Source organism: Protopterus annectens, chromosome 2.part2 (genome assembly GCF_019279795.1).
Source record: "Protopterus annectens isolate FY-2018-M chromosome 2.part2, PAN1.0, whole genome shotgun sequence".
NCBI lineage: Eukaryota > Metazoa > Chordata > Ceratodontiformes > Protopteridae > Protopterus > Protopterus annectens.
The window spans coordinates 184946946-184957183 of NC_056730.1; the positions used below are offsets into that span (position 1 = coordinate 184946946).

Sequence of the window (10238 nt, forward strand, 5' to 3'; positions counted from 1 at the left end):
CCAAGGCATCTGTGGTGGGAATCTGGCTGGCAGAAGGTGGACAGAAAGGCATGCTTTTGTTCTGTGCACAGGCTATCGCCCACCAAAGGAACTCTGTCTGTAGGCAGGGAATCAGAGGAAGTATCAAGTCCAAATCCTTAGTGTGTTGACACCAAAGGTTTTTGAGGTACCATTGTATTTTCCTAATATGCAGTCTGGCATATGGAATCATCAGAATACATTAAGCCATGAATCCTAGAGCTTGCAGGAATTGCCTTGCAGAGAGCTGGGTCATGCTTGCCGAATTCTTAAAGTAATTCGAAAGATCCATTTGTTTCTCTTTAGGGAGGTATACCATCTGGGCGGCTGTGTTCAGACTCGCTCCCAGAAATACAGTCTCCCTTGTGGGTACCAGTTTTGACTTCTTTTCATTGATGGTGTAGCCCAAAGAGGTGAGAAGATTCTTTACAAAGTCCAAATCCTTCAGTTGCTGCTCTGGAGAGTGTGCCTGAATAAGAAAATCATCCAAGTAAGGGTAAATTTGAATGTTTCTTTGTCTGCAAAAAGCAGTAATTAGAGCCAGACATTTTGTAAAAACTCTGGGGTCAGTAGATAAGCCAAAGGGCAGTGCAGAGAATTGGAAGTGCCTGTTCCCCGCCCTGAAGTGAAGGAACTGCCTGCAGCTTTCCCTTATTGGGATGTGCATATAAGCTTCTTTGAGATCCAAAGTCACCAGCCAGGAATCCTTGGCCAGCATTAGCAGCAACTGCTGAAGAGTGAGAATTTTGAACTTGGGAATCACCAGAAAAGTGTTGAGAATGGACAAATCCAGAATAGGGCACCAAGTGCCCCCTTTTTTTGGGAACCAGGAAAAGTCTGGAGTACAAACCCTGACCTATCTGCAGTGCAGGAACTGTCTCTATTGCTCTCAGGTTTAGCAAAGAAGAATCTTGTTTTTCTACTTCTGCCCTTTTATTTGGGGGGATATCTGTGTACCCTTGAAGAGCAGAGAAGGTGTGAAAGGAGAACTTGTAGCCTTGAGATACTATCTTGAGCACCCATTTGTCATCTGTGATGGTGGGCCAAACATCTGCAAAAATGGCTAACCTTCCCTCCAAAGGAAACCCAGGGCCCACAGAGGCAGGCAGGGGAAGGCCGGAGTCATTGGGAATGCTTACTTTGGGAAGCTTGCTTAGAACTTCCCAATTTTGAAGAGGAAGCCTGCCAGTCTTGGTCTTTTGAGGGGTGGAAGTCTGTCCCCTAGAAGACCTGTAACCCCTAGACCTAGTGCAACTCTGCTTACTAGGGTCAGGAAAAGTCCAATTCTTACAAGGGTAATGTCTACTAAAATGAGGAGGTTGAACTTGCAGAAAGTCCTTAACAGTTTGCATAGATTTGGCCTTATCCTTCAACTTTTTCAACACCTCTTCTGCTTTGCTACCAAAAGGATTGTCCTTGTGCAAAGGTACATCCAGTAATTTAGATTTGACAGGTTCAAAAAGGGGCTGTTCCCTGAGCCAAGCATGTCTTCTAATGACGGAACCAGTGGCTGCTGCCCTGCAAGAAGCCTCCAAACTGTCAAAACCACAATGTAAATAATGTTTAGTGACAAGACTGGCAGAATTCAGTAAATCATGCAAGTCCTTACTGTCCATCAGGGAAGGAACACCAGCAATTTTAGTCTTAATAGCCTCCAAAGTATGCTGCTGATACTTAAGCATATGAAAAAGACAATTAACAGACCTAATAGCAAGGGTGGAAGAGGTATAGACCTTTTTACCCCACCTATCCAAGGCCCTAGATTCCCTGTCAGAAGGAACAGGATTTTTAGCGACCGTAGCTTTAACACCCTTAGGGCTCTGAGAAATAATCTCTGGATCAGCAGTAGGATTCTTGAAAAGAAACTGATGCGAATCAGGAACTCTGTAATACCTGTCAGGCATTCTGGGAGAAGGAGGAACAGAATTTGGAGTCAAAGAATTCTCCATAAAAACATCATCAATAACTTCCAAAACCGGAGGGATAGCCAAAGGCTTATGCTGAGGCAAATCCAAAAATTCCCTAATCCGTTTCTTAGACTAAGGGTAGTCCTGACTTTCCCATTTGAATTACTCCCTAAGAGTATTCAGAGTATCTCAAAAAAAAAAAAATCTTCTGGAGGGGAGGCAGAAGGGATGGAGTCTTCTGCATCAGAATCCTCAAAACCAGAAAAAGTGGAGAGTTTCCATCTTCATCAGCAGAGTTGCTGGAAACCTCAGAATCTGAGGCAGAGAAAACTTCTGGGGACAATTCCCTAATCCTTTTAGAAGAAGGAGGCTCAGAGCCATTGATAAGGGTCAAGAGATCACTAGCCATTTTAACCATCTGAGCCTGAGGCAGTTGAGGGGAGGTCGACGCCTGCTTAGGAGTAGATTTTCGGTGGGAAGACCTGCTAGAAAGCAGGAGGGACTCTGGAGGCTTAGCCACCACAGAAGTCTGAATTAAGGTCATCGGTCTGGATCTGGTCTCTGGACGGAGAAAAGAGGCCTCAGAAGCCGGCGCCTGCTTATCGGCTGTGGATCCATCTGAGGCGGCGACTGGCAGAGGGTCAGAAGATGAAGTGGAAGCCTGCAGTATGGAGGACTCAGAAAAGGTCTCTGCAGACGCTTGCTGCTGAACATCCGCAGACTGCAGGGGCGTAGAAAGCGCCTCACTGACTATCGCTGGGCCGACGACCAACTTAACAAGGATGTTGTCAGTTAATTTGACCTTAAGCCTGTCGCGGTCCTTATCCTTGCGCTTCTTAGGAACATCTGAAGTCGTGAGACCAGAAGACGCCATACCGACGAATTTAGGCCAAACTCCGAAATGCTTGAACAAAATCTTAGTTCTACGGCGTATAGTACGCGGTTTGAAAGAAGCACAGAGAACACAATTCGGGACTTCGTGCACAAGGCCCAAACAAGTAATACAATAGGAATGAAAATCACTGTGTGGAATCTATTTTCCACAGGCAAGATAGTTATTAACGTTCTCTGACATTCGTTAAAGCAAGAAAAGAGGGTCCCCAATGGGGTACTTAACTGAGGACGTCTTCAACTAAGCAGTTGGAATACAAAAAAAGAAGGTACTCGGCCGACCGGCACTCGTGCAAAAAGCTTCTGCTTCGGGCTCAAGAAAGACTGAGGAAATGACGTTGGCTGTCTTCTTTTGTACCTGATGTCCTGACGTCAGACCTATTCCGAAGGCAGCCGACGTCATATACCAACGACTTTGGTATTCTGGCCGGCTGCGGGCTGCCGAGGACCGGATAACCCATTTTGTAAGGACTGCAACAATGAAACACGATGAACATCCATTCTGTCTGTTCCACAAGGACAAGAAGAAAAAGGTTTCTACTCCAGGTTATTCCTGGTACCAAAAAAGGACAGCCCTTTGAGGACAATCCTGGATTTATCCTTTTTAAATCTCTTCCTGAAAGTTCCCACCTTCAGGATGTTATCCCTCCAAAACCTGCTTCCACTGTTACCACCCAAGGCTTTCATGGCCACTTTGGACTTGAAGGAGGCTTACCACCATATTCCCATACATCCAGACTACAGGAAGTACCTACGTTTTGCTGGACCCTGTTCACACTTTCAATTTACTGCCTTGCCATTTTGGTTTGTCCACTGCACCAAGGGTCTAGCTCCTGCCGTAGCCTACTGCAGAACCAAGGGCATTCAAATCTACTCCTACCTGGATGACATTCTCATCCTTGCAGAAGGGGAAGACGTCCTCAAAAAAACATCTGTTGTTCTCCATGTCTGTGCTGCAGGGATGGGGATTCACACTCAGCTTCACCAAATCATCCCTCTCCCCAGCACAGGACAAAACCTTCCTGGGATGCAAGATACAGACAGACCTGATGAAGTGTTTCCTTCTTCAGGACAAGGTAATTTCCCTGATCAGCCACTTCCAGGACCTCCTCCAGGTAAACCTCTTGTCAGCCAGACATTTCTTGTGCCTACTGGGCCTTATGGTAGCCACAGTATGTATGCTGCCACTAGCCAGGATGCACATGAGAAAGTTACAGTGGTATCTAAAGAATATGTGGTCCCAACACAGCCGCCCTCTAGACTTCCAAAAACCCTTCCTGCCTTACTTAAAAACAGAAGTGAAGTGGTGGATTCAACAGACGCAACTGAACCCAGGCCTGCCCCTCCACCCCACCACACTAACTCAGCACACGCACACAGATGCTTCAGATCTGGGCTGTGGAGCTACCATGAGTGGACTCTTTAAGTGCAAGCCCTCTGGCATCCACTCCTCCTGAAAAAACACATCAGCGTAAGGGAGATGACTGCAGTCCAGCTAGCCCTGCAGGCCTTTCTTCCTCTCTTGCAACCAGGCCCCCTACAAATCTTTACAGATAGCACCACTGTTTTGTGGTACATCAACAACCGGGGGGGGGGGGGGGGGGGGCGGGGGACCAGGTCTTACCTACTCAGCAGGTTAGCAATGCAAGTTTGGGGACCAGGTTTTACCTACTCAGCAGGTTAGCAATGCAAGTTTGGGAATTAGCCTCCCGGAATAGCATATCTCTACAGGCAGTCTGTATCCCATCTCAGGCAGCCACCAAGTGGATGCCCTCAGCAGATCTTTCTCTCAGCATCACGAGTAGATGTTGCACAGGGAAGTATTCCTAGACATTGTCCACCAGTGGAGCACACCACAAATAGATTTATTTGCCTCTCCCCAGAACAGGCATTTGAAAACCTTTTGTACCAAGGATCCCTCACCACTAGCTTGGAAAGTGGACGCCTTCACCATCTCATGGAAGGGACTATTTCTGTATACCTTCCCTTCCTTCCCTGTCATTCAGAAAGTCCTCCTTAAAATCAGGAGGGACATGCCAAAAGTCTTGTTGGTGACTCCCTATTTGCCAAGGCAGCATTGATTCCCTCTTATTCTATCCCTCACCAAGGGCAATCACCACAGGTTGTCCCACAAGGTGGATCTGCTCACACAACAGAAGAGAACTCTCTTTCATCCACATCTGGAGGTGCTCTCCCTAACCCTCTGGGTGATAAACTTTTAGCCTCCTTCAGACACTGAGAACATGCTGTCTGTCCTACAGGAGGCCAGGAAACTCAACACAAGGAGATCCTACATTTCCAAATGTTGTCTCTAAAGACACAGGGACCCCTTTCAAGTGAATGTTCCTCTAGTCTTTACCTATGTGTGTGAGCTCATAAAATTAGACCTTTCGTACTCTTCAGTGAAAGAGCACCTGTCTGCCATCTCTGCCTGCTTAACTCTACTCTCCAGGTTGAATGTTAAACTGTTTTTAAAAGGGGTCTTGCACATTAGGTCACCAAAGAAACCTGTCCCACCTCCTTGAGACCTAAACTACATCCTAGGAAAACCTACACTTGCTCCTTTTGAGCCAGCGAGCTCTGCATCCCTGCAGATGTGCACATGGAAAACAGTCTTACTGGTAGCCCTCACCTTAGCCAGAAGAGTCTGAGAGTTACAGGTGCTCATGGCATCCCCACCCTACACTATTTTCCACAAAGATAAGGTGACCCTGCGCACCAACCCCTCCTTCATGCCCAAAGTGGTCAACGAACTGTCCCTAAATCAATCTATCTACTTACCCACCTTCTTTCCATCTCCTAAAAATGACAGTGAGAGAGTACTGCACTCCCTTGATGTCCACAGGAAGCTGAGGTTCTGTTTGGACAAAACTAAGACCATTACAAAGTCTAATCAACTCTTTGTGTCCTTCCATCCCAGAGCCCTGGGCAAGGCAGTCTCCAAACCAATTATCTCCTGCTGGATTAGGAAAACTGTCTGCTTTTGTTATTCCTACCATGGAAAACATGTACATCAGGGGGTCAGGCGACACTCTACTAGAGCAGTAACCTCTTCTGGGGCCTTCTTCAAGGACCTAGACACAACTAGCATCCTTGAGGCAGCCACCTGGTCCTCAATACATACCTTTACCAAACATTACAAGCTGGACCATATCTCCAGATCCTGAGCAGGATTTGCAAGGGCAATCCTGCAAGGTTTTCTGGAATCCACTACCTCTTCCTCCACCCTTCCTCCTTCTTAAGCTGTGGTACTCTCCCACAGTAAGAATACTGCAATATGAGAATAGGAGGACATAGAATAGTCGTGTAAAATCTTACCCCAACCATAGGTGTCCTCCTCTTCCATGTTGTATTATTCCTTCCCTCCCACCTATCCCCCAGCATTACCTTTCCCCTGTCTATGGGGCATCATGAGGCACTACCTAGGCTGTGATCACACTGAGCAGTCAGTTGCAATTCACTGGTCTAGAGGGCATCATTTGGCACTACCTAGACTACGGTTCAACTGGGCAGTTAATTCTGAGGTTTGTGCGTGCAGACGTCACATTTAAGGCCCCTGGTTTTTGGCCCTACGTGTGACGTCCCATGCACTGGCAGCAACCAGGCTTAAGCTTTTGTATAGGAGCTGAAGTTTGGATCGCCTGAGGTGGAGGATCCCACAGTAAGAATAATGCAACGTGGAAGAGAAGGACATCTATGGTTATGTAAGATTTTACCCAACTATTCTTTACTGTGACTTAAAAAATTTGTTTTAAGACCTAGAAGCTAAAGAATACTACTACCACAATAAAAACAGTTTGTGCTGAAGAATTTGCCATTTATACTTCTTTCGTAATCCCTATGGTTCCAGAAATGTGAACATAATTTGATTCTGTCAAAAGACGTAGGCTCCGCCCATTGGAAGTTAGTAGTGCAAACTTCCTGAGCTCCTTTGGAGTGAATGAGTTAATAGTTCTCACCTCCAATGATAACCCTCGTGTAAGTTTATGTCTACCCATTCAGTCATTGAGGCTAGCCTTAAAGGTACACAAAAATAGCACTTTGCTTGACCTGTAGCAGTAATTTACTGCAAGTGCTGTAAATGCATCGAGTTTGAAACATATCACTCCTGTGTGTCTTGTTTATTTGTTGGTGTAAATTTTGGTCCCTAGTGGAGATACACTTGTTTTGCAAAGAAACAGGAAGTCAGATAGGATTTGGTCTTTTCATATATGTTGTGATTCCTTTGACAGTCTTGTTTGTTTAATCCATTTCAAATTTCTCTCATATTGTTTGAAAATTGTTATGCATTAACATAGGTTCATAGGTAATCACTAGGCTAGCTGCCCTTGTGGGCCATTTTAAGTCTAGCCAGTTTCCTTTTTTGTGCTCTAAATAAACTATCCCGTTTGGTTATACATTGGTCTTACCATCCAATGGTCGATAATTATATATTACCCCTAATGCGAATAACTGGTTTCATATTGTAGATAATTTGTGGGGACCCATGCATGGGATACAGCATTTAGGAGTTGCATCCATCCATTAGTAGTATAGGGGGCAGATGTTCACTGTGTTTCAGTGTTGCAGTCATTAATCTTGGGTTATCCTGCCAGCAGGCTACCCGCAGTCGGCCCGAGTTCCAAAGTCTAGGTCTGGCATCGGCTTCTGTCGCCTCCTCCCTGACGTCAGTGCGCCAGGGGTGTAAAAGATGCAGCCGACGCCATTTTCTTCAGTCTTTCTTGCCGCGAGGTGCCTGAAGCAAAAGCAGATCGCAAGTGGGGTAAATATTCTATTTCCCATCCATAGATCTAAGTTACACTTGAAAATTGACTAGTATGAACTTTGTTTTATGTGGATGGTGAGTCTGTTGTATAGCAGCAGTATCCTCGGTGAAATCTGTCCCTCCAAACTCTTCTGTTGGTGTTGTAGAAGAGGTTTAGATCCCTAAGCCTAGTATTTCCGATACCATTTGACTTGCTGATGTTCAGTAAATCTGTCAGTAATGGGTCAGAAGGATGCCTTGTATGTCAGACAGAGAGACACAGGTCACCTTTTAACAGTCTTTAGAATACTGAGTATGCTGTCAGGCCTTTGAGTTGGTCCATGCATAACATATTGTTTAGGTCTTTGTATCCTTTTTAATGTATCTCTGTGGGTGTTGCAGTTGTGGCATGTGTCTGGACAGATACATGCCAAAGGGGCATTACATTCAATGACTGCCCTAATGAGGGCCGAGTAAAGGGACACAGTTCCTTTGTATATAAGCTGTGCAATATAGAAGTACTTTCTTACAACAATAGACACATGTTGTTCACATAAGTTCCCAAATTCCAAATAACTGGGTCAGCTCTTAGGGGTGTGTTGTCAGTGTGGTAGTTCCCTGGAGTAGCTGACTTCCCAAAGGATACAGTAATGTATGTTTTGGCATTTAGTTTTAGGCCATGATTTTGACACAATTTTTTATGTGAACCAAACCCTCCTGCAGGATGGCTGCATCATTTGGAGATTTAATGACTGCTTCTGGCTTGCATCTGCAAACTTAGTCAGTCAGAGCTCTTTGGTAGTGACTTTTACTTCAGAAAAGTAGATGCCAAACAGGAGAGGTCCCAGCTTAGAACCATGTGGGACGTCAGTGGTGACTGGTCTCTTTGTGGAGTTAACTTCCCCCATTTTGATTATCTGCATCCAATCTGTGAGCCAGTTGACAATCTACCGGGTGACATAAGGGTTTATTCCCGGTTTATTTAGGTTTTCTACTGTGCCGGAGTGGGGAATTCTGTCAAAAGATTTGGCCAGGTTTGAGGTATGTGATGTATACTGTTTTGCCTTCATCCACTGCTTTGGTGACCTTTTCAAAAAAATCCACCAGGTTCAGTATGTATGACCTGCCTTTAACGAATCCAAACTGAGACAGGTCTAGTGTTTGGAGGTTCACTATGTCCTGATTGACTATTTCCATGATAAGTCTTTCCATGGCTTTGCATATGAGGCTGGTCAGACTTATGGGTCTGTAATTGCATGGGTCTGTGGAATAGGGTTACCACCTGTCCCACTTTGCGAGGGACAGTCCCTCTTTGGGCAGTTGTGTCCTGCAAAAATAATTGAAAAAATGGCAAATGTCCTGAGATTTTAGGACAAAAATATTTGCATAAAACAGTTATTTTGTATCTGAAACATCTAAATGTTATAAAAAAAACAGAATAAGCAACTAAAATGCTACAAGAATAAGCTTTTATTTAGGCAAAAAAAGTGAAGTTCTACCCATTGTACTGGCCGTGGGTATGTTTTGCCCTGCAAAATCTGACATTTCTACAAAAAATGTCCCACTTTGGACATTTGAAAAGGTGGCAATCCTACTGTGGAAGGGTCCTCCCTTATGCAGGGGAATGACCATAGCTGTTCTCCATTTGCTTGGTAAAAAACATGTATGGAGGCTAAGATTGAACAGTGTTAGGGGAGTGTGGCTGAATTGTGCTTCTTGCTATTTAAGATGCATCCATTTACTGAAATCACTTAGGTCTTTTGGTGTTCTATATATTATTTCATGGTAAGACAGATATGAAATATAGTCTTTCAAAAAGTAACAGAACTGTCTTTACTGCTGACCACAGGGCTACAGTGAAGCTTGTACTACCTCTGTAGTAAGTGAACAAACAGTTAAGCATATGTAACTTATATTTTTGTAATTCTGTAGAGCTTGACGACGTCATGAATGAAAGTGATGTGAAGGAAAGTGGTCATGATACCATGGAAGAAGAGGAACTGTTGCTACCTGGTCGAAATCTCAGACGTAGAACCGCTAAATCTTCAACACCTTCTCCTAGGAAGTCACCTCGCATAGTGTCTCAAGGTAATAGTGACCAAAAATGCAGACTGCTAATCTGTGGTATTGTAGTCGTTTGAAAAGAATTGGATTATTTACAGTAAATTGTGGAACTCTGTAGGGGTATTTTTGCAAAGTTAATTTTACATCACATTTAATGGTATTACAAACTGATTCCAGTGTGTAAGCATTAAGCAAAACGAAATTTCCATAGGACTGGTTTTGACACCGTGGTGCAGGCATTACTATTACTGCCTCACAATTCATAGTTGGCTTATGATATCAGTTGGGGCGCCTTCTGAGAATAATCTGTTTGTTCTCCCAGTATGAATTTTGAATTTTCACTACATGCTTCGATATGGTCTTATATCCCAGAAACATGCTGCAGATAAATTGGCAGTCCTCCAGAGCTGCCTTTATGTGTGTGTGTGTGTGTGTGTGTGTGTGTGTGTGCGTGCGTGCGTGCGTGTGCATTTGTTTATATTTACATGCATTTATCCTTCTTTGCAGTACAGTCCTGTTGAAAATTTCTTTCTCGGCCTTGTGTCCATTGACTGCTGGGATAAAAAGGTTTCTCCTACACAACCCTGAATTGGATAAAGGATGTGGTCATAAAA

General features: G+C 44.5%; 1 protein-coding gene across 3 annotated transcripts in view; it reads left to right on the plus strand.

Annotated features, from left to right (window-relative positions):
• PHF3 (PHD finger protein 3) overlaps positions 1 to 10238 on the plus strand; it is a 2404159-nt gene that overhangs the window by 624116 nt on the left and 1769805 nt on the right. For all 3 annotated transcript variants that reach the window (XM_044063854.1, XM_044063855.1, XM_044063856.1), the window contains one exon: positions 9493 to 9648. In XM_044063854.1, the coding sequence (XP_043919789.1) occupies positions 9493 to 9648 (156 nt within the window). The remainder of the gene's footprint in view (positions 1 to 9492; positions 9649 to 10238) is intronic.